The 23,964-nt window shown below is 41.5% G+C and overlaps 1 protein-coding gene across 2 annotated transcripts in view; it reads left to right on the top strand.

Annotated features, from left to right (window-relative positions):
- galnt7 (UDP-N-acetyl-alpha-D-galactosamine: polypeptide N-acetylgalactosaminyltransferase 7) overlaps positions 1-23,425 on the top strand; it is a 37,876-nt gene extending 14,451 nt beyond the window's left edge. Inside the window, exons 5-15 of one of the 2 annotated variants that reach the window (XM_028444709.1) lie at positions 2,024-2,154; positions 2,221-2,300; positions 6,971-7,153; positions 9,390-9,507; positions 9,595-9,717; positions 12,137-12,252; positions 16,612-16,714; positions 16,782-16,880; positions 21,333-21,461; positions 21,540-21,570; positions 22,455-23,425. In XM_028444709.1, coding sequence (XP_028300510.1) covers positions 2,024-2,154; positions 2,221-2,300; positions 6,971-7,153; positions 9,390-9,507; positions 9,595-9,717; positions 12,137-12,252; positions 16,612-16,714; positions 16,782-16,880; positions 21,333-21,461; positions 21,540-21,570; positions 22,455-22,561 — 1,220 coding nt within the window. In that variant the 3' untranslated portion in view covers positions 22,562-23,425. Of the gene's footprint in view, positions 1-2,023; positions 2,155-2,220; positions 2,301-6,558; positions 6,742-6,970; positions 7,154-9,389; positions 9,508-9,594; positions 9,718-12,136; positions 12,253-16,611; positions 16,715-16,781; positions 16,881-21,332; positions 21,462-21,539; positions 21,571-22,454 lie in introns of both variants that reach the window. The other variant, XM_028444699.1, reaches the window with a different exon arrangement.
- The last annotated feature ends 539 nt before the right edge of the window (positions 23,426-23,964 follow it).

Below are 23,964 nucleotides of genomic sequence, written 5' to 3'. Positions count from 1 at the left end.
ACTCTGTAACTCCACACTGAGGATCCCACGGACCTGCAAGACAAAAGCCAGAAGGAGAACAGGAGCAAACACACAAGGGAAGAAGCAGACATAGAGGGAGTGTTTGAAAGAGGAATGGGACCCTCTCCGGTCCCTCTCTAACCTAAATGACCTCTCTCTTAACGCCCTCTCCAACCTCTCTCCAACCGAGCATGCCAATTTTGGTCCATCCAGGCCCTAATGTCCTTTAGACAGGCCTCAAGTTTAGATAGCTGATTTGTCTCACCTGGCTTCATTGATACATACAGTTGGGTATCATCAGCATAGCAGTGAAAGTTAACAGAGTATTTTCTCATAACATTACCAAGGGGGATCATATAGATACAGAAGAGGATTGGACCTAGCACAGAGCCCTGAGGAACCCCGTAGCTTACTTTAGTGTACACAGAAGACTTATTATTCACGTGTACAAACTGGTACCTATCAGATAGGTAGGACTTAAACCAGTTTAGGGCAGTCCCTGTGATTCCAAGTAATTTCTCTAATCTCTCTAGTAGAATATAGTGATCTATAGTGTCAAAAGCTGCACTAAGATCTAATAAAACCAGCACTGAGAGTCGTCCTTCATCTGAAGCCCAGAGTAGATCATTAGTTACTTTAACTAAAGCAGTCTCTGTGCTGTGTTGAGCTCTAAAACCTGACTGGAAGTCCTCGAACAGGCTGTTGTTTTGAAGGAAGTCACAGAGCTGAGCCGCCACAACTTTCTCAAGAATCTTAGAAATAAAAGGAAGATTAGATATAGGCCTGTAGTTTGCTAAAGTGCTGGAATCAAGAGTAGGTTTTTTGAGAAGGGGTTTGATTACAGCTACTTTAAAGGACTGTGGCACGTAGCCTATTGATAGGGATATATTTATTGTCTCCAACAAAGATGGGCAGACCAGGGGAATAACTTCTTTAAACAGCTTAGTTGGGATCGGATCTGAAAGGCAGGTCGATGGTTTGGAGGATGAAATAATAGTTAAGTTCCTGAAGTCCTATATGTGTGAAACAGTTTAGGTTAGGCCTATTTACATTTAATGGTACAGCAGGCCCAGGTGAAGGCAGGGAGTGGCTAATTTTATCTCTAATCTTGTGAATTTTATGGTTAAAAAATGTCATAAAGTCCTCACAGCTGAGGGCTAGAGGAATCATGGGCTCAATAGAGCTCTGACTTTGTGTTAGCCTGGCTACAGTGCTGAAAAGGTACCTCGGATTATTTTTATTTTCTTCAATTAGTGAGGAGTAGTATGTAGATCGACTATGTCGTAAGGCTGTCATGTATTTACTATGGCTTTCTTGCCAGAGTATTCGGGACTCCTCTGTTTTATTGGAGCGCCACATTCTCTCTAATTTACGGGTTGTTTGTTTGACACATATATAACAAGTGTGTGTGTGTTTAATCATTAAATCAGCTTGATCTGGTTTATTTAGAGGAAATCTGTGAGATATTTATCAACCATAACTTTATATAACTCATCAGATACTGTCTAAAAAAAAAACCCTAACCCTAAAAAAAGAAAATGTCATTATAAATGAGGAATTAAATGCCAAAATTGCCTCCATCATATTTTTAATACATACCCTGCTGTTGGTTTCATGTTAAAGATATTAGTTCTACCTCAGGTGTACACTGATTTATTATTTACAAAATGCATTTTCACATTTTCTTTGATTAAACATTTAGTTAATCTATAGTCTATATTTGTACATTGAACAGTTGTTTTTTTTAATTGAGGCTTTTCAGTTTTTTTTCCATAGTTTTTTCCAAGATTACATTTAAAATAAAAGTATTGAAAGTGTGTGTGTGTGTGTGTGTGTGTGTGTGTGTGTGTGTGTGTGTGTGTGTGTGTGTGTGTGTGTGTGTGTGTGTGTGTGTGTGTGTGTGTGTGTGTGTGTGTGTGTGTGTGTGTGTGTGTGTGTGTGTGTGGTGTGTGTGTGTGTGTGTGTGTGTGTGTGTGTGTGTGTGTGTGTGTGTGTGTGTGTGTGTGTGTGTGTGTGTGTGTAGAGCATCTGAAGGAGCGTTTGGAGACGTACATCAACCAATGGAATGGTCTCGTCAAACTTTTCCGTAACGAGAAGAGAGAAGGTCTGATCCAGGCCCGAAGTATCGGAGCAAAGAAGGCCACCAAGGGCCAGGTACGACGTGAGCCTCCTCACACACACACACACACACACAGCTCTGAGCTGCTTCGTTGTCTCCAGGTGCTCATCTACCTGGATGCCCACTGTGAGGTTGGAGTCAACTGGTATGCTCCACTGGTAGCTCCCATCGCTAAAGACAGGTAATGTTTTAATATCACTGATGGGTTAAACAGGCAGCACAGCAGCTTCATTACTGACGCCCTGTTTACACCACCACGCTCTGCTTCTTTTCTCTTTTTGTTTCCCAAAACGTTCACATTCACACAACAACGTTATTTAAAGCATCTGTTTACATGAGACCAGGGGGTATTACACAGAACCAGGATAGTGGTTAAGGACGCTGGGCTTGTCATCGGAGGGTCACCGGCCATCGCTGTAGGATGTTGAGCATGTCCCTTAACTCCCAACTGCTCCTCAGGGAGGGGCTAAATGTAGAGAACAAAGTCATTTGTGTAAAAACATATGCCAATAAATGCCAAAACTCGATTTAATTTTAAATGTAATTTAGCTTCTCTTATCCCCAAGTCGGTTGAAAGAAAGCCACCCAAGTTTATCCTTTACTAGTAACCATGGTGATTTAGCCTCTACAGCTAACCTGTAACCATGGTGATTTAGCCTCTACAGCTAACCTGTAACCATGGTGATTTACCCTCTACAGCTAACCTGTAACCATGGTGATTTAACCTCTACAGCTAACCTGTAACCATGGTGATTTAGCCTCTACATCTAACCTGTAACCATGGTGATTTAACCTCTACATCTAACCTGTAACCATGGTGATTTAGCCTCTACATCTAACCTGTAACCATGGTGATTTAGCCTCTACATCTAACCTGTAACCATGGTGATTTAGCCTCTACATCTAACCTGTAACCATGGTGATTTAACCTCTACATCTAACCTGTAACCATGGTGATTTAGCCTCTACATCTAACCTGTAACCATGGTGATTTAGCCTCTACATCTAACCTGTAACTATGGTGATTTAGCCTCTACAGCTAACCTGTAACCATGGTGATTTAACCTCTACAGCTAACCTGTAACTATGGTGATTTAGCCTCTACATCTAACCTGTAACTATGGTGATTTAGCCTCTACAGCTAACCTGTAACTATGGTGATTTAGCCTCTACATTTAACCTGTAACCATGGTGATTTAGCCTCTACAGCTAACCTGTAGCCATGGTGATTTAGCCTCTACAGCTAACCTGTAACTATGGTGATTTAGCCTCTACAGCTAACCTGTAACTATGGTGATTTAGCCTCTACATCTAACCTGTAACTATGGTGATTTAGCCTCTACAGCTAACCTGTAACTATGGTGATTTAGCCTCTACAGCTAACCTGTAACTATGGTGATTTAGCCTCTACAGCTAACCTGTAACTATGGTGATTTAGCCTCTACATCTAACCTGTAACTATGGTGATTTAGCCTCTACAGCTAACCTGTAACTATGGTGATTTAGCCTCTACAGCTAACCTGTAACTATGGTGATTTAGCCTCTACAGCTAACCTGTAACTATGGTGATTTAGCCTCTACAGCTAACCTGTAACTATGGTGATTTAGCCTCTACAGCTAACCTGCAACTATGGTGATTTAGCCTCTACATCTAACCTGTAACTATGGTGATTTAGCCTCTACAGCTAACCTGTAACTATGGTGATTTAGCCTCTACAGCTAACCTGTAACTATGGTGATTTAGCCTCTACATCTAACCTGTAACTATGGTGATTTAGCCTCTACAGCTAACCTGTAACTATGGTGATTTAGCCTCTACATCTAACCTGTAACTATGGTGATTTAGCCTCTACAGCTAACCTGTAACTATGGTGATTTAGCCTCTACAGCTAACCTGTAACTATGGTGATTTAGCCTCTACAGCTAACCTGTAACTATGGTGATTTAGCCTCTACATCTAACCTGTAACTATGGTGATTTAGCCTCTACAGCTAACCTGTAACTATGGTGATTTAGCCTCTACATCTAACCTGTAACTATGGTGATTTAGCCTCTACAGCTAACCTGTAACTATGGTGATTTAGCCTCTACATCTAACCTGTAACTATGGTGATTTAGCCTCTACAGCTAACCTGTAACTATGGTGATTTAGCCTCTACAGCTAACCTGTAACTATGGTGATTTAGCCTCTACATCTAACCTGTAACTATGGTGATTTAGCCTCTACAGCTTTTTTTTTTTCAACGTGCATCAAACATATTCACGTATAGATATTTTTTTGGTGATAGAAAAATTCTCCATCAGGTAAAAACATGTAATTGTAACAGCATAGTTATATCAGATCACAGTCCACTTATTTTAGAATTCAAAACTCCAGAACAATCACATGCATATGTCTGGAAACTTAACCCTCTACTATTATCTGACGATTCATTTACAGATTACATGATCTCCTAACAAATTGAGCTATTTCTGGACAAAAATATCACCTCAGATGTGACTTATAGTACTATAGTTGCAAACTGAATTCAATATATCTGAATATACAACCGAGGATGGGCAAATTACCAATAACGCTCAAAAAATAAATGACAGCTTTCAGTTTTTTTTAGCTTTATCAATCTGAATCCTTGCATTCACCTGAGTTGTTTAATAACTTTTTTGATAAATTGGTTGTCCCAACCTTAAGTCCTACATTTAAAGATACGTTGGACCCGTGTATCTCTATTGAAGAAGTTAAAATGGCAATTAGCTCAATGCAGGGGGGAAGTCACCGGGGCGGGGCCTGATGGCTTTCCCACTGAATTTTTAAAAATGTCCAAAGAAAGCCTTGCTCCTTTATTATCTCTGAATGCAAAATGCCTGCCAACGACGTTACGACATGCAACTGTGTCACTACCACCAAACCGAACAAAGATCCATTCGATTGCTCCACCTATCGTCCAATATCGTTGTTGAATGTTGACTTTAAAATATTAACCCAAACTCTGGCTATTTGATTGAGCAGCATTTACAGTACCTCCTTTGATAGCACAGGATCAAACTGGATTTATTAGAGGTAGGCATGGCTTGTTCAACTTGCGTTGTTTTTTCAACATGTATAGCACGTCTTCAACATCAACTCCAGAAATAGCCTTATCACCTGACGCTGAGAAGGCCTTTGACAGAGTGGAGTGGGACTATTTGTTTTATATTCTTAATAAATTTGATCCTCTTGACTCTCTTCCTCATGCTTTTACTGTTTTTGACAACTTTGGCAGAATATCAGAATATAAGTTAAATATACACAAAAGTGAGTTACTCAAAACTAATTCAGAGGCAAAACATATTTCATTTGATAATTTCCACTTTAAAGTTAAATCAGACTATATAACTTACTTGGGAGTCAGTGTAACCTGCTCTTATAAATTACTTTATGAAAAATACATTGTACCACTTTCTGATAGAACAAAAACTGATTCAGAGCGATGGAATAATTTTTCATTATCACTGATTGGCTGAGTCAATTCTGTAAAAATGAACATATTACTAAAGTACTTATACTTATTCCAGTGTATTCCACTCTATTTACCTAAAAAGTTTTTAAATTAATTATACACACGTATACGCAAAACTTTTATGCAAAGGCCTAGATTACTAGGTGTACTTGCTTTACCAAATTTTCAACTTTACTATTGGGCAGCCAATATACGCAACATGCTTTACTGGGATAGTGATTCAACTTTTAAAACTCTTTTTTGGGTGCACATCGAAGCATCTAACTGTGGGAAAACATCTTTACCTGCTCTGCTGAGCTCAGCACTTTAGAAATTCAACCCTCTGCTTTGTGACTAACTCCCTCAGAATTTGGCTACAATGTAGGAAGAAATTTGGTCTGCATGGAATATCAAGGAAAGCACCTTTGTTATCAGATCACATGTTTCCACCCTCCATGACTGGTTCGGCTTTTGAGACTTGGCGCAGTAAAGGTTTACAGACTTTAAAAGACCTCTTTATAGATGGAACTTTTGTTTCATTCTCACAGTTAACTGACCACTTTAATATACCTGGTACACACTTTTACCGCTATCTGCAGATACGCCGCTTTATCACCTTCACCGTGCAGTGTCCATGATCCAAGTGATGATGTAGTAAATCAACACTTTGATAGAGAAATTCAGATTCAATCCAAAGAGTGATGAACACAAAGACTCTTACATGTGTTTGCTTATTTTGGTTTATTGATAAACCACACCTCCATCTATTGGCCTGGCATGTTTACTACATTGTTTTTTAAGTTTCCAGGAGTCTCATGTAAACAGAGATTGTTTAGAAAACGTTGCCGTGTGAATGTGGAAAATTTTGGAAACAAAAATGGAAATGAAAGCAAAACGTTGTGTAAACAGGGCCTTGGTATGATTTGTACTGCGTCCCCGTCTTGTCTCCATGTGTGAACGTAGGACAGCGTGTACGGTTCCTCTGATAGACTATATAGATGGTAATGAGTACACTGTGGAGCCCCAGCAGGGCGGAGACGAGGACGGCTTTGCTAGAGGGGCATGGGACTGGAGCCTGCTCTGGAAGAGGGTCCCACTTAGCCAGAGAGAGAAGGCCAGGAGGGAACATACCACGCAGCCTTACCGGTACACCATAGCCTCAGCATGCTAACACTCATCACTCTTTGTGCTTTTTTTTTTCTTGTGTGTGTGTGTGTGTGTGTGTGCGTGTGTGTGTCCCACTTGTCCCACCTGTCCTGTCCTGCATTGTCTCTTCCTCTCCTGACACTGCTGCCCTGCTCACTCCTCCCCACACCTCCTGGTCCCCATGTGTCCCTGTGTCCTGTGTGCATGGTCCAACACCTGCCCATGTCAGAACTGTGTGTACGGTACCTCTGATCGACTCCATCAAAGGTCAGACGTACACCATGGAGGCCCAGGGTGGAGGAGACAGTGACGGCTTCGCTAGAGGAGCCTGGGACTGGAGCATGCTCTGGAAAAGAGTTCCTCTGGGAGAGAGAGAAAAAAAACGCAGAAATACAGTGACTGAGCCCTATAGGTACACCATGACAGACGGAGTTCAGGCTGTGTGACATGGAAACACACTGTAACTAACTCCACTCAGACTAGCTCCTAGTGATGCAGAGTCCTTTGATGCCTGTCCTTTGATGTCTCTGTGTCCACTGTCGGGAGCTCACGTAGTCTTTGGTTTCCTCCGTCTGTACACGGAACATTCCAACACTGTTTTAAAGGAATCCTCCACTGCTTCTACTAATGTGTCCTAAAACCTTCTAAATGTCCATATTAGTAGATCTATGTTTAAAAAAAAAAAACCACATTATTATGCACCATATTCATTTTACTAATTTTTAAAAAATGGAACTACTTTACAGTTTTAGAGCCTGTGTTCCTCCATCTTGAAATCATGTGATTGATGATGTCACCTGGCCCCACTGCCTGTAAACATCCATTGTTTTCTATTGGAGTGAAACATTCAGCCTGATTTATAGATCATTTAGTAACTTTTTCAGTCACAATAACAATTGCTTTTGGTTGCTCTAAATAATTAGGAAAAGTCAATGGAAATTTGACCCAAAAGTCCTTCTATCCTCAGGGTTTGTGTCTCTCAACGGTCTGTGATTTACTCGCTAACTTCAGCCACCAGAGTGTGTCAGTGCACTGTTTAAGGGAGGGTAAAGATCCCTTAGGAGAGCTCTTTTTCTCTGCTTCATTTTCTACTACCAAATCTTAGAAATGGAACTGCTGCCGCTTATGGTGACAGATAATTGTTGAGGTCACAACTGTTTTTATCCTCTTTCAGTAAACAAAAAATTTACATCGATGTCTTCAGAATCAGAATCAGCTTTATTGGCCAGGTACAGTTTCGAACAATACGAGGAATATGACTTGGTAGTTGCAACGAAAGAATACACATACATACAAGAGCCGCCGTCTGCAGAAACTTCCTGGTGATAAGAGATGAGACAACCTTAGCTTTAGCCTTGGCTAGCTGGGGAGCCGAAAGGGAGATAAACGATGTGATTTGATACAGGCAATGTTAATTTCAATAGCCTTCTGTCCTGGGTCTCTGCTGTAATCCAATGAGTGACCTAACTACTACTTCCAAGCTGGGTCTCCAACTTCTCCCAGTTGTTATCATAACGCGTAGACGATCCTTAAGCAGCTCTTGCTTTTGATATTGATCAACACATGAGTCTGAGTGTTCAGAGCCCTGCTACATCCTTCAGAAATCACTGGAAGCTTTTCCAAAACAGTCGCCAGCGTAGTACGGACTTTTCCATAGATTAGGAAACAACCAGCTCCGATCAGCAGCATGCCTACTATCATTATTCCAATCATGTAGATGTCCTCCACGTCTTCCACGGAAAGGATGGACAGACACACGACTCGCCACTTATTCCAAGGGTCAAGTGCGTATCCAGCCGCAACCACCCCCGGTTCTTTTTGTTGAAAAAATCTGATCGATAGCACTGAGACACCAACTTATTAATTCCATTATTCCAGTTTTGGATGAGTTACAGAGAGAGGCTCTTGTTAGGCTCACAGGACCAGACAAAGCAGCAGCAGGGAGAGATAAGAGTGGAAAGGAGGGAGAAACAGAGTGCGACTGCCTTCGTTGAGAAGCAGAAGAGAAAAGCTTATTAACTTTTTCTGATTATTTAGAGCAACTAAAAGCAGCACAAGTTGTTATTTTGACTGAAAAAGCTACTAAATGATCTAAAAAAATTACTAAATGATCTACAGGCATTGGGGCTGTGGGACAACATCAATCACATGATTTCAAGATGGAGGAACACAGGCTCTAAAACTATAAAGTAGTCACAATTATAAAAGTTGAATATTGTACATAATACTCTGTTTGTTAGACATAGATCTATTAATAAGGACATTTAGAAGATTTTAGGCCTTACTTGGAAAAAAAAAACAGTGGAGGATCTCTTTAAGACCCTGGGATACTGAGCGTTTGGGTTCTGGACTCCATCACCTTCATCTTTCTCCTCATTCTATGTTGGTCTGCTCTCACTCGGTCCCTGCGCTACTTTCCTGCTGTTAAAACATGATTTAATCCCTGCTTTTAATGTGAATGATGGATGATGATGATGTGTGTGGTGTGATGAGGCTTGAACTGATGCTGCATGTGGGTTCTCTCACACAAAGTTTAATCATGTCTTGTGTACAGTTTTTACTGAAGTTTTAAGCCTTAGATGTAGTGACATATGAGCAGGTCTGTGTGAGTGAGTCTTTGTTTTTAAAGCTATGCCCCTCCCCTTCAGGTCTCCAGCTATGGCTGGGGGTCTCTTTGCCATAGAGAGAGAGTTCTTCTTTGAGCTGGGCCTGTACGACCCTGGACTGCAGATATGGGGAGGGGAGAACTTTGAAATATCCTACAAGGTAGATCAGACGAGTCCTACACACACACACACACACACACACACACACACACACACACAGAGCTGAACTTTCTGTTTGATCCTTTAGATCTGGCAGTGCGGGGGCCAGCTGCTCTTTGTTCCTTGTTCTCGTGTAGGACACATATACAGACTTCATGGATGGCAAGGCAACCCTCCACCTGCACATGTTGGATCATCTCCCACTCTTAAGGTACCTGAACATGTTCACTCATACTGACATGTTAGAGGTTAACAAAGTTTAATAATGTTTAAATCAGACAGAGGCAACTGGCGGCCTGGGGACAAATTGTAATTCATGAAGCCCAACATAATACACAAAACTTCAGAAACACAGGATATGTGTACAAAAGTACACAATTTAATAACACACACTAAACAACCACTTAAACACAAAATGTCTACATTAACAACATGTACAAAAGGACTTCAGAGACACTCAAATTGCCAATGAAATTGTACAAAATGTCAGAAAAAACAATAACACACAAGATATATCACAAAAAGGCAACAAAAATTCACCATATTGACAAGAAAATAGACAAAATGAATTTAAAAAGTCACAAAACCCACACTAAAGGACTACAAAGACAAAAGACTGTTCTTTCCTGTATTAATGCTCAGATTGGTCTTTTTTCTAAATGCTCACATTTATGTGGATCATGTGACCCTCGGATCAGACAATCACATTTTGGTGGTCCCGCTCTTTGCCCATCTCTGTTTTAGATAGTCTGTACCTAGAGTCATTAGTTATTGAGAGTAACGTCTAGTATATAGGTTCTTAAAGTGGGGTACACAAATTGTCATATGTGGTATGTGAATAAAAATTAAAAACAGCGTGTCAACAGTGTACAGTATAATATAAATATATCAGCAGTCAGAAGCCTCCATGCATTACCACTAACTAGTACAGTGCCCGTCAGAAGTATGTGTTCATATAGTGGGAGGAGCTAAAGTAGAGTTGTGAACTATGGCCAAATGAGTATGGTATATTTGTTGGTGCAAAGAAAAATAGTGTGTGATTTATCTGGGTTAATTCTATGAGACATGTTAGAGTTCTGAGATTACATACACACAGATATAATCAGAGGTTTTGATGAATCAATCAATCAATTATTACAGATGAACATGAATGAATCAATAACAATATCAAGTCAATAGAATCTAACAGACACTCATCTAACACACAGCTGTGGACCTCAGGGTCGACTCACTCCTGGGCCTCGAACCTAGTTTTCTGAGCATTTTTATTCCATGTTGTTATCTATTGTTTATCCTCTTATGGCTGCACATGTGTTTTCTTTTATTATATACTAAGACTTTTATGATTGTTAGGGTCAAACATGAGCTCATCAAAGATAAAAACATACAGTAATTATATAGATCAAAGCATAGATTTATAAAGTTTATATCTAACAGTATTCTTTTAATTAGAAGATGTTTAACATTTAGAAATGTTTGCTGGACTTAAGCTAATTGATAATAAATGTCGTCCCCTGTCCTTGGACCAACCTTTGAGGTAAAACTAAAAAAACTCAGTGGGAAAATGAATTACACACAAACATGTCACGTATAGCCAAGGTGATATCGTAAGTTATAAACACGTGGTTATAATATCAGCGTTTATAATGTTTATAAAACTTGTGTCGCTGAAGGTGTTGTTGGTGTTGCTGCTGGCTGTGGCCAAACGTGTCAGTGCTTCCGTCATGTGCTCAGTTCTTTCCTGGCAGCCCTAGAATGGTGCTGAAGGATGAGCAGAGGCTTCATCTGTTGTGTCCTATACACGCTGTGTGTGCGTATGTGGATATGACAGGGAGCTTCAGGAGGAGTGATCAGCTCTTTGTCTGCTGGGCCCCGCCCCATAAAGGGAAGCCTGTTACTAAGCAACGCCTGTCTCATTGGGTGGTGGTGGTAATTCCTTGGGTTATTCGAGTCAGGGTCTGCAGCCACCGGTGGGCTTGCATGCTCATTCGACTTATCCACCTCCTGGGCCTTGTTCAGGGCAGTGTCTGTTTAGGATGTTTGTGTGGCGGTGAGTTGGTCCTCGCCCCTCACTTTTGTCCGGTTTTACTGGTTGGATGTGCCCGTTCCATGTGTGGCACAGGCGGTTCTTCTGTCCTGATCAGTAGAGGGCTTGGCCTGCAGGATGGTGTGGCGTGATGAGCTCGTCCGCAATACGGGAGCTACCACATCCCATAGTGAGACAAATGTTATGAAATAGAACTATAGGTTATTTACATAACCCTGCTTTTATGAGTAATATGAGTGCGATGTCTGACAAAGACAACCCTTCTTGGTCCCGCCCTACTTATAGTGGGAGGGACTACCTGCGGTGGATGAATACATCTTTCATCAGCCAATCAGATTGGCAGAATGAGAAAAGACTTCTGGGGATGACGCAGAGACGTATATCCCATAGTGAGACATCTCACTCATATTACTCATAGAACCGAGGTTTTGTAAATATCATGTAGTTATAGTTAATAGTGAGGAGTAAAAATAAACACCTTTGGTAACAAATGCATAACGACTACAGTAAGGACGTTGACTAAGTACCACACACTGTGTAAGTGCACATTAAGATAATATTCTCATGAATGTTGTTTTTTCAGAACTATGTACGTGTGGTGGAGGTGTGGTGGGACGACTATAAGGACTATTTCTACGCCAGCCGCCCTGAAACGCTCACCTTAGCCTACGGTGACATCAGTGATCTGAAACGCTTCAGGTAACTGAGTGTTATCATATTTATAGATCTATTATAGATCTACCGATACATTTCCCATTCCCACATTTTACCTCTGTGTTAAAGCAGCCCTGCCGTCTGGTGTAGATGTAGGACTTCCTCAGGTACATTGGTCAGACCAAACACACTCATGACTCAGCAAAACCTCCTTTAAGTTAAATGAAACGTTGATATATCTTAACCTGTGAAAATTAGAAAGAAACGTCCGTCCGTCCAACCAGGGACAGGAGTTATAAACTAGCATTAGCTACATTAGCTACACACACTGTGCATCACATCAGCTGCAAACTTGTTTTGTATTTAAGTTGTATTGCATTGTCTCTGTCAAATTATAAAATTAAATAATAACTAAAAACAGCTTTCAACTTTACTCTCGTATCAGAAGCAGCACATATTGATGACATCATGTGTATTTCCTGTTTCGTCAAAATAAAACGTCAGGTGGTGTTTTAGGGCGTAAGGCAGTTTTATTTTAGGCTGTTTAGTCTGATGACTTTTATTTTGAAGCCTGTGGCCATTTCATCTGAGTGTGTTTGGTCTGACCAATGACTGATGTTTTCCTCTCTGATACCTGAGGATGTCCTATATCCTACATCTACACCAGTTTAGACACAAGGATTCATTTAATTAACATCAGTCAGTCGTTCTAATAACTGTGCAGGATTCTCACCAGGAATTCTTCACAGCATAGGGGGCGTGGAGCGCAAGCGAGCGAGCACCGCTGGTGTGGAACATGTAGAACTCTTTGAGAGTCAAACTTAGTGAAGTAAAGCTGTTTTTTAGTCTTTGTCACTGTCTTACTTTTAGGGGTGTGTCATCTAAGGAACCTCACGATTCAATTTCAATTCAGTGTGCTACGATTTGATTAATCAATGATTAATACGATATTAACGATTTTTTTTTGATGCATCTTTTTTCTTCACTTTGTGGCTATTTCATACTTTTAAACAATGTATGTGTGTCTGTATCCATTCATTAAAGTAACCAAAAAAAAGTATCACTATTATCTCTATATTAAATCATAAAATTAAAATTAAAACATAAAAGCTCCTTCAGTAAAAATAAAGACTTCCAAACAAAACTTAAATGAGTAACATAAATCACACAAGAAACTAGACATGTAGCTGTGCACAATCAAAGCAGCTTTAAAAACATATAAAACCTATAATATCAGCTTTGTATATAGACGGGTCGGGGTGGGTGGCCGACATCGCCACTGTCGTAAACAGGTCTCTTTGTTTGGACAGTTCGTGTCCAGTGGCTCTACCCCTGCCGCAGAGCGGAGAGGGCTCAGTGAGGTAACCGTGTCCACGGCCCCGGTAAGCGGTGAGTTAAGAGCGGGGCCGTGCCTTCGTTGCTGGGCACTTCCAGGCAATGGTATGTTTGAGCCTCGGCACAGAGCGGAGTCCGGACTGTCCACACTCCTCATAGCTTACATACGTAGATGGTTATTATGGTTATGTAAGTAGAGGATGCACACAGGCAGCATCGGGATGGTGCGGCAGATGATTGTGTTTTTTGGTTATTCAGATTAAAAAGAGTTAAAACAACCCGTGAACACCTGGGAGTTCCTTTTAATGTCCATGTGTGCAACTATTATTACAACGGTATCGATTAAAAAAGGAAAAAAACCAACATAAAATCCCCTTACGTTGCTGAAAACTAAATGTAGGGTGCAACATCGCTCCGTAGAGGAGCAAAATTACAACGTTGGGGGCCCCTACACTCAACAGCACTGGAGAGAACCCTGGTGTGTGCGGTGCGCGTGTGTCTGTGTACGTACACTGTGCACACGTGGTGCTGAGCAAGACCCAGTAATATAAACAACACAAATCAGAACAAACTGCAACAACATCTGATCAACATAAACATGTTTTTTGTTGTCGTGTCTCATTGGTCCACAGCGTGTATGATTCCAACCAGGGGCGTTTCTAGGTTCCTGAAACATCCGGGGCTTAGCCCAGAGGAAAACAGCAAATGTGTGTGCACACTAGGAATGTGCGATAATTTATCGTTCATGATTTATCGTCAAAAACATTCTCACCGGTAAGAATATGTCATCCCACGATATTAACAATAAATACCCATGTCGTAAATTAGCGAGGGCCACGGCCATTTGTCCCTCAATTTAGCCAAGAATGTCCCCAAAAAAACATGTTTGTTGTCAACAACTTATTCTCTGGAGCAGAACACTGTTTACGGAGCGTCTATGGTGTGCACTGCCACCGCCCCCTGCACACACCGCCATCTGTGTGTGTGTGAGGTGTTCGTCATGGCTACCTGAAGCTACTATGCTACGATACATCATAAACCACTACTTGGTTAAAACCAGATAAACATCAACAAAGTGAACCAATCCTAGTTCCTCCATCAGATCCACCTAAAGTTCTACAAACACAGGGACAGAGATGAACCTGTAACAACCATTATGAACTGGAAACTCAACTAAAGCTAATTATGCTAAGCTAACACACAGACTGGGCTAAGAGCTAATGCTAACCACTCCATATAAGGAATAGACCAAATAAAAAGAACACGTCTTACTGTCATAAAACCATAGAGAACCATAGATTAGTTTATGGTCAGATTTAACACTTTATGGAAGAATAAAAACTAAACATGTCACACGTTGTGTGAAATAAATGTTAACATAAATAATGATGTCACTATTCACTATTTTTTAATGATATTTCACATGTTCACAGACAAAGCTGGTCCCATTAGAATAATGTAACTATTGAGATTATTACACATAAATATACTGAATGATTACATCATCAGTTTGATCTGGTTTAATTATAGCAAATCATAACTTTATGTAACTCATTATCAGATATGTGTTACGGCAGAATTTACGGTTGACCTCATTTGAGACATGATTCATTGCTCTGGTTGAATGATGGAATCCAGGAGAAGCATTGATGATTTTTGCTTATCTAGATGCAATAAAGGATGATTTTTGATGATTCATGCCATTAATAATAATGATGAAGAAGTTTATTTCCACATTTTTCTTGATATATCTGTGCCTCACAAAAGAAGAATATATCCAATGTATGACAATAACGAATATAATAATTTTGTTTCTTGATTTGGTCGTTGAGGCGACCAAAAGTGGGGAATGTCATGGCAAATTTTATATTCATCATCATATCCTCAAATGTATGTTCATGTGTACAATTTGTCATGTTTTAATACATGACGACTCCATTAATCTTTACACTTTTGCTGAATCATGATTAAACAGTACAGATCGTATTATTCTCAGTGCAGCACAGTCTCTGCCAAGGCCAGAATCTCTGCTCACATGCAGACATACACTGACGTACACACTTATCAAGACAGATAAAGACTGGAGCCAAACCTTCTCATAACATCTTCATCATCCTCCAACATTGCCACTATGGGCATCTGACTCCCTCCCTTTTGTCTCTCACTGTTGGGACCTTTTCTTATCTGTATAAAAAGCTTAAGCTTTGAAACTGTTGAAGCGGGGCGCGGCACTTCCTTCGGACGTCCGCCTGGACGGACGCTAATTTTGTTTCACTTTGTTCCATTTTGTACCTTTTTTCTTAGTTTAGAATAAACATTTTTTTATATAAAATCATCAATGCTTCTCCTGGATTCCATCATTCAACCAGAGCAATGAATCATGTCTCAAATGAGGTCAACCGTAAATTCTGCCGTAACATATGAAATAAACAAGATTCATCAGCAGTAAAAACACTAATAGAATTATTTGTCCTTTTTATGTGTGTTTTTTTAAATAATTTTATTTCAAGTGAGGAAATAAATAACATACAATAACACTAATAGAGTGACCCACATGCACTAATATATTCTATAAAATATCAGCTCATGAACTCTGAGTCAGCAGTTATTGTAGCCTTTTTAAATGTCTATTGTTGATGTATTTACATTTATTTGTGTTTATAAGGAATCTGTTTAAACTAAGTTGTGAATTTTTTAATTTTTTTTATTTATCTTGATTTTTTTATTGTTATCGTGATAAATACCAGAAATTATCAGGATAATTTTTTTTTTTGTCAATATTGCCCTCCCTAGTGCACACCAAATTTTTTTGTATGCTTTTTAATGAAAATAATAAATAAAGAAAACTTGGTAAATGTCAAATTTTGTGATATGGAACAGTTTGTGTTTGATGATGAAGATCTGATGGTTACAGTCACGTGAAGCTGAAGCAGTGGCTCTGTGATAGTAACTGATTTAAAATCATCACTATTATACAGTAAGTCGTGTGTTGGTCTTCAGTGTATTTATGATGTGCTGAACAATAAGTCAGAGCCTTGATTCTTTAACTAAACTTGATCTGGTTTCCAGAGAAGAACATCGATGCAAGAGCTTTAAATGGTTCATGGAAGAAATCGCCTACGACATCCCACAGCACTACCCTCTTCCTTCCAAGAACGTGGAGTGGGGCGAGGTAAACACACACACACTGTAGTGTACAGACTGCGTGGCTTATGTCATCATCTTTCTGTCCTGTGCAGATCCGAGGCTTTGAAACGAGTTACTGCATCGACAGCATGGGACACACAAACGGAGGGAATGTGGAAATAGGTCCCTGTCACAGAATGGGAGGCAATCAGGTCAGAGAAGGGTGGGGGGATGGGGTGTTGGGGGGCCTGAGCTTCCAATATGTCAGGAACTCCATCACATAGAAAGGTAAATATGGTATAGTAATAAGCTCCACCTACTCTCTCAGAATATAGAAAGAAATCTGCTATACATCCTATCTAGTGGACATGTCAGCTCCTCTAAATAGTCACAAAGTGAGTATTATTCCCTTTATTTAATGTGGACGTCATAATTACATTGAGTGTTCTATTTCATTCCTACTGACCGCTAGAGGTGGTACTTCAAGCATTGGATGACATCCTTGCGCATGTGCAGGTCGAGAATTTTAATTTTAATAACAACAATGTCACCTGCTGATGAGTCACGTGAGTCTATATCATCTCGTGACACTGGGCGCTCAGTCCCTTTTCACCTTCTCACACGCAGGTTGGGTGTGAGGTTGGGTAAGCAAACCTTGTTGACAAAACTGATTGGTTTTGGTACCGTGCTTGTTGCGAGTAGCCCTGTCAGTGCTTGCAGTCGGTGCTGTGAGTTTTTCGCCCTCCGAAGGGCTGCACACGCTATATTTTGTTCGATTTGCCAAAGCTGAATGCTCGGCTCATTTCACTGATATCGCCGCTTCAGCGTGTGTTCTCTAGCTGTGCTAGGCTCATTTCAGCTGTATTAGTTGCTTTGGCATGTATTTACCAGCCAAAGTTTTCAGCTATATTAGCCGCTTCGGCGTGTTTGCCAGCCGTGATTAGGCTGTGTTCAACTTATTCCTGAGTTGGTTATTACTATAAGGCCACTGATGGCATCTCTGCACGACCTGGCCTGCAGCTTAACTGATTGGGGTAGTGTACGTGCTTTGACTGGCTCACTAGTGGCGTTTCCGCTCGACCTGACCCTGCTGCTACACTTGGCATGGATGCCTTACAGTGTGGCTGGTGACGTCTATGTCCTACTGGACCCTGCTGCTGGCACTAATCTATTGAGTGGCAATTGTTTAAATCACAGGGTCACCAGTGGCGTCTCCACTCGACCTGACCCTTGTAAGGGCCCCGCTAACAAAAGGACGGCGGGCCATATAAGAGAACCAGGAAGAGTGGACCTGAGAAACTGCCTACCAAGGTGGACATGTTGGGTAACGAAAGGGCCAAATTGAAGGCTCTCATCCGGCAATATGTATGGCCCTGCATGCCTGGAATTGGATGTGCAACGGGCAGGAGCGACCCCCTCTACTGCCTTCTTTCGACGGCAGTCTTCTGCGTATTCCCTTTGGTCCCTCCCTCAGAGGAGTATATAAAAGAGCTTGACTGTTGGACAGACACAAAGGCGTTTTTCGAGGCTTGCTTCCGACAGAAAGGCCCTGGCTGCATTGCAGGACTCAGTTAGGTTGGTCTGGGGCGTATGTCGGTGGTGGAACTGGCTATCTCTTCACTGGTAGTGCGGCCAGAGGAGACGCTGTGGACCAACGCACGTTGCCCTCGACTGCAGTGGCGTATCACAAATAAGTTTATTGCAAGAAGTTGCCATGGGAGCTTGCATGAGTCGCATCAGGAACTCCCTGTCACATCTGTTGTATGGACTGACTGCTTCAATTGAGGCTGTATCTTTGGATCAGTCTACACAGGGATTGTAGCATCAATGCAGGCTTCACCCTCCAATCTACAGAATTGGGGCAGTTGGTATCGACACTGGTTCAGACTCAACGCCAAGTCTGGTTGGCGTAGTTTCCCCTTTCTGAGAAGTCTCCCGGTGGTCCCTGGAGAGCTGTTCGACTCGGCTGCACTCGAGGCCTTGGAACGCACGGCTCAGGCCATCCACACGACAGCAATTGTTGGGGCTTCATAGACAACCCATCACCGCACTGTGCCGGATGCTTCTCATGCTTTCTTTGGAGGTATTCAGCACTGCTGCGGTCAGCTAAGGCCACTTTGCGGGGCAGAGAGCCCTGATTTGGGAGATTTACACTTTGCTGGACAAGGGCATTATAGTTCTCGTGGACCCTCTGCTGGATCCAGGAGGCTTTTTTCTCGCTATTCTGGTCCCCAAAAAATAGCCAATGAGCAGGCTCTGCGGGATACACAAACTGTGCTCAGGCACATAACCAGTCTGGGCCTACGGTTACTTGTGAAAATATCGGCTGGTATCTTGAGCCTGTCAAAACTTGCAAGTGGCGTTTTCTGCTCGACCAGACTCTAGCTTGCCCAATTGTCAGTACCCTAGTTTTTATTAGGGTTGACATCTGGGTGTTTTCTGCACCATGTTGGAACAGCTGTGCCGCAGACTCTGTTTGACCTCGCTCTAACTGGAGGATGGCCATGATTGTGCCCCTCCTGCCTTGGTGTGGACCATCTGCGGGATGCTCTCACCAGCATTACCTGCCCTAATGGCATGATGCTGCATCAATCTGTGAAAGTCAATCGCCTGGCTGCATTCGAGGATCTTCCGGATTGGCGCACTACATCTACTAGGCTACCTGATGCACAGCCACCTACACACAAACGCTCTCCCTCGGAGACCTCGTCTCTTCTGAGGAAGAAGCAGAGGAAGGAGGACTCTGGAGGAGGGTTATCCGTTAAAGTGGACTTCCTCATAGCAAAGTTGGTTCAAATGAAAGCTCTATTTCAGAACCTTCGGTCCACGGGAACACAAAGGGAATTCAGAACGTGTCTGCGGACTTACTGTCTTGTCAGAAGCCATTCCCGGGGGACGGGGGCTCCACCCAGAGGTGGTGGAGTTTATTTGGGATATCTTTGGCAGGACAAAGGTGGATCCCCTGCTTCCCAAGAAACAACCCACTGTCCATTTGATTTTCAGTGACAGACTGCACCAGCCCCCTGGGACAGGACCACTAGCCCACGAGTGGCTGGGACACTTCTATATGCATTCCCACCACTTCTTCTATTTCTCAGACACTTCTCTGGGTCCGCTGGCTTGAAGACACTAGTAGCATAGCTTAGCATCATTTTCTTGACACCTCCGTGTTCGGCTGCTTTCTCAGTTGTACAAAACACCCACGTCGGCTTTTGGTTTTCACGTGGACGTACTGCCATTAATTGGGTTGTCGCCTATGTGTATTTATGTTGGGTCACTAGTGGCATTTCTGTCCGACTTGGCTCTCTTATATCACGTGACTGGCGACGAGCATTCCCGTGTATCTGTATTTGTGGGTCACTAGTGGCGTCTTCACTTGACCTGACCAGCTTATATCGCTGAATGCAGGGGTATTTCATTTGTGTATATGGGGGTTACTGGCGGTGTCTGCTCGACCTGACCCAGCTACCCCTCAAGCCTGAGATATTCATCAGCCTGTTAATTGTGTTGGACGGGTCACTAGTAGCATATCTGCTCGATCCAACTCATACACCCTTTTAATCGGGTGACTACCAGATTAATTAAGATTGTAATTAAAAAAAAGAAAAGAATATAACACAGTATGATGCTGTAGTCTTTGTGTTGCCAGTCCTGCCTAGCTCCACTGCAATCTGATTGGTGCGGCAGCATCATGGACATCCCCCAACACCTTTGCAGGGTTCTACAGGGTGAATGTGGCTTTGCCTCATCCGCTGGAAGGGATTGTCCATTGGCCTTCATCATCAGTGGAGTGAGACATCTGACATTGCTCCTCAGGACCTTGTTGGTATTCATCATCCAGTGCTTGAAGCACTGCCTCTGGCGGTCAGTAGGGATGAAATAGAATGAAAGTTATGTTTGGAACTATGGTTGTATGAATCCTCGATGACCACCAGAGTACCCGGTCCCTTAGAAGCCTCGTGTGCTCGAAGGTTTCAAAAGGACTGAGCTCCTGGTGTTACATGATGATACCGGGAAATATGAGCATTATAAATTTTTTTACTATTTTCATTGGCCCATAACTGCATGTGGGAATGTAAGAAAAAAATCTGTTTTAATTTATAATATAAAGGTTACGCTTTATTAGGATTTAAACTATTTTTCTTTTGTGACTTCATTTTTATTTTGCATTATTTCACCACTGGTGAATATTTTTAATTCTTTACATGAGGTTATTGTAGCTTGACTCTGTCTGATAATCATTTATTATTTATTCGTTATTCACGAGTGACATAAAAAATATGAATTGTAGAAAATGTAGAACATGAGAAATGTTTTCATAATAAATATGTTTTAAAAAAATAAATGTTTTTCTGATGAAATTGTTTTTATAATTGTGACTATTTAGAGGAGCTGACATGTATAGCATGTATAGCAGATCTTTTTCTATATTCTGAGAGAGTAGGTGGAGCTTATTACTATACATATTTACCTTTCTATGTGATGGAGTTACTGATATATTGGAAGATAAATAAGGACACACCCCTGTAAACATTTACAGTGTGAATATTGAATAATCACTGAACAATTGGTAATATTTTTAGAAAGTTTTAATACCAAAGTGTGTGGGATGTTTGTTGAAATGACCCTTGTGTTGTTGTGTATTGTTGTGTGTTGGTGTGTAGTTGTTTCGTATCAATGAAGCCAACCAGTTAATGCAGTACGACCAGTGTGTGACCAGAGGAGCTGATAACTCTGCTGTTATAGTCACTCACTGTGAGCAGAACCAGCACTCAGAGTGGAGGTACTTCAAGGTTAGGCTCCGCCCACCACCATCACTAACACACTATCACACCATCACACTAACACACTAACACAGTGTCTCTCTGCAGGACCTACATCGCTTCACTCACGTGCCGACAGGTAAATGCACTCACGTCTGTAGTCCTTCACACACACACACACACACACACACACACACACGTACACGTCTGTAGTCCTTCACACACACACACACACACGTCTGTAGTCCTTCACACACACACACATCTGTTGTCCTTCACACACACACACACACACACACATCTGTAGTCCTTCACACACACACACACACGTCTGTAGTCCTTCACACACACACACACACACACACACACATCTGTAGTCCTTCACACACACACACACACGTCTGTAGTCCTTCACACACACACACGTCTGTAGTCCTACACACACGCACGTCTGTAGTCCCACACACACACACACACATGTCTGTAGTCCTACACACACACACACACACGTCTGTAGTCCTACACACACACACACACACACGTCTGTAGTCCTACACACACACACACATATGTCTGTAGTCCTTCACACACACACACGTCTGTAGTCCTACGCACACACACACACACACACACACGCACACACACGTCTGTAGTCCTTCACACACACGCACACGTCTGTAGTCCTTCACACACGCACGTCTGTAGTCCTACACACACACACACACACACACATGTCTGTAGTCCTACACACACACACACACACACACACACACGTCTGTAGTCCTACACACACACACACACACACGTCTGTAGTCCTACACACACACACACGTCTGTAGTCCTACGCACACACACACATGTCTGTAGTCCTACACACACACACACACACACACACACACACACACACACACACACACACACACACATGTCTGTAGTCCTACACACACACACACACATGTCTGTAGTCCTTCACACACACACACACACGTCTGTAGTCCTTCACACTGTTCCTGTTTTTTAAAGGGAAGTGCTTGGACCGCTCAGACCTGCTCCACAAGGTGTTCATATCAGAATGTGACAACAGTAAAAGCTCTCAGAGATGGGAGATGAACAACATCGTGGCTGTATGAAGCGTGGAGGAAGGAAGGTGTGGCAGCTGGAGGGGAGGAGCCTAGCCTGGAACTGGACACTCTCACACAAACATGCTGGTTCCACTCCTGAGGGTTGCTGGTTCTATTCCTGAGGGTTGCTGGTTCTATTCCTGAGGGTTGCTGGTTCCACTGAGCCATAGTAATGTGTGTCTGGTCTCTCTGTGGTGGTGGGGTGCTTGCACTGCTTCTCTCTCTCTATTTGTTTTTGGGGTTCTAAGTTATTTCCAAACCACTACATTGATTTTATAACTGTTCTTTGTGTAGCAACACTCCATTTTTCCTTCAGATTCAGTGGGAGAAGATTCACTGACTGCAGCGTGACAAACAATTCATGGTTCAGTGAAAGTCGTTTTATATGGGGAGAGTTTTGTCTCAAATATATTCACAAACATATCCCCAATTTTCACATGTATTTTTCACAAGCTTATTTTGTGTGTTGATGACGTTAATGGAAAAACATGTGAAAATCTAAAAAATGTGAGAAAATTGTGGATATAATTATGAATATTTTTGAGACAAATCTCTCCCCGTAGTTTCAAACATGGAGGAAATAATCTCACCAAACACTGCAGTGACTCCACCATCACTGAAGGATGGTTTGAGAAAAAGAGATGACGTTAGTATTTCATGTTTGAAACGACTGCTGTGCTTTGTGACACAGATGTTAGTGAACGTCCTGAGGAAAAGCTTTGTACAATGTAAATACATTTCTTTCTAAAGATGATTGTTAGGCATTATGTGAAGGGCCTTGAATGATGATGTAAATATCTAACTTATGGCAGAGATTTAATGATGTGGGTTTTTCACAATGGGTGAAGGAAATAAAAGACTTGATTTTTATTACTCTTTGTTGTCGTTTCTATGGAGACATTTGAAACATGCTGAGATTTAACAAATCTAAACCTTTTCCTCTTAATGACACTTTTCACTTCACATCTCTCAGTAAATGTTAGATTTTATTGTTTTTTGTTTGTCAGAAATTAATTTTTTTAAATGTACAGTTAAATAAAGTTTAATATTGATTGACTGTTTTAGATTTTATTTAGGTTGAATTTTGGATCAGGATTTAAGTTTTGGTTTGAAAATATAGGTTAACAGTAAACATTTGAATTCATAAATGTAGATATTTAAAAAAGAAGTTTTTAAAGTAAAGTTACGTTTAAACCTGCTTTTAGGATTTTTGGTTTTAAATTAGATTTTCTGTTTAGTTATTTTTATGGACAGAATTTCTAGGTGCAGCCAGGGACCAGAGGAGTCTGATTTGTGAACCTCAGGATCTCATCTCTGCTGTTTGCAGATGATGATGTTCTATTGGCTTCATCAAATCAGGACCTTCAGCATGCACTGGGGTGGTTTACAGCTCAGTGTGAAGTGGCTGGGAT

This window comes from Gouania willdenowi, chromosome 1 (assembly GCF_900634775.1).
Source record: "Gouania willdenowi chromosome 1, fGouWil2.1, whole genome shotgun sequence".
NCBI classification, from domain to species: Eukaryota; Metazoa; Chordata; class Actinopteri; order Blenniiformes; family Gobiesocidae; genus Gouania; species Gouania willdenowi.
Note: the sequence above shows the minus strand (reverse complement) of the source record. Positions and strands in the feature narration are given on the sequence as shown.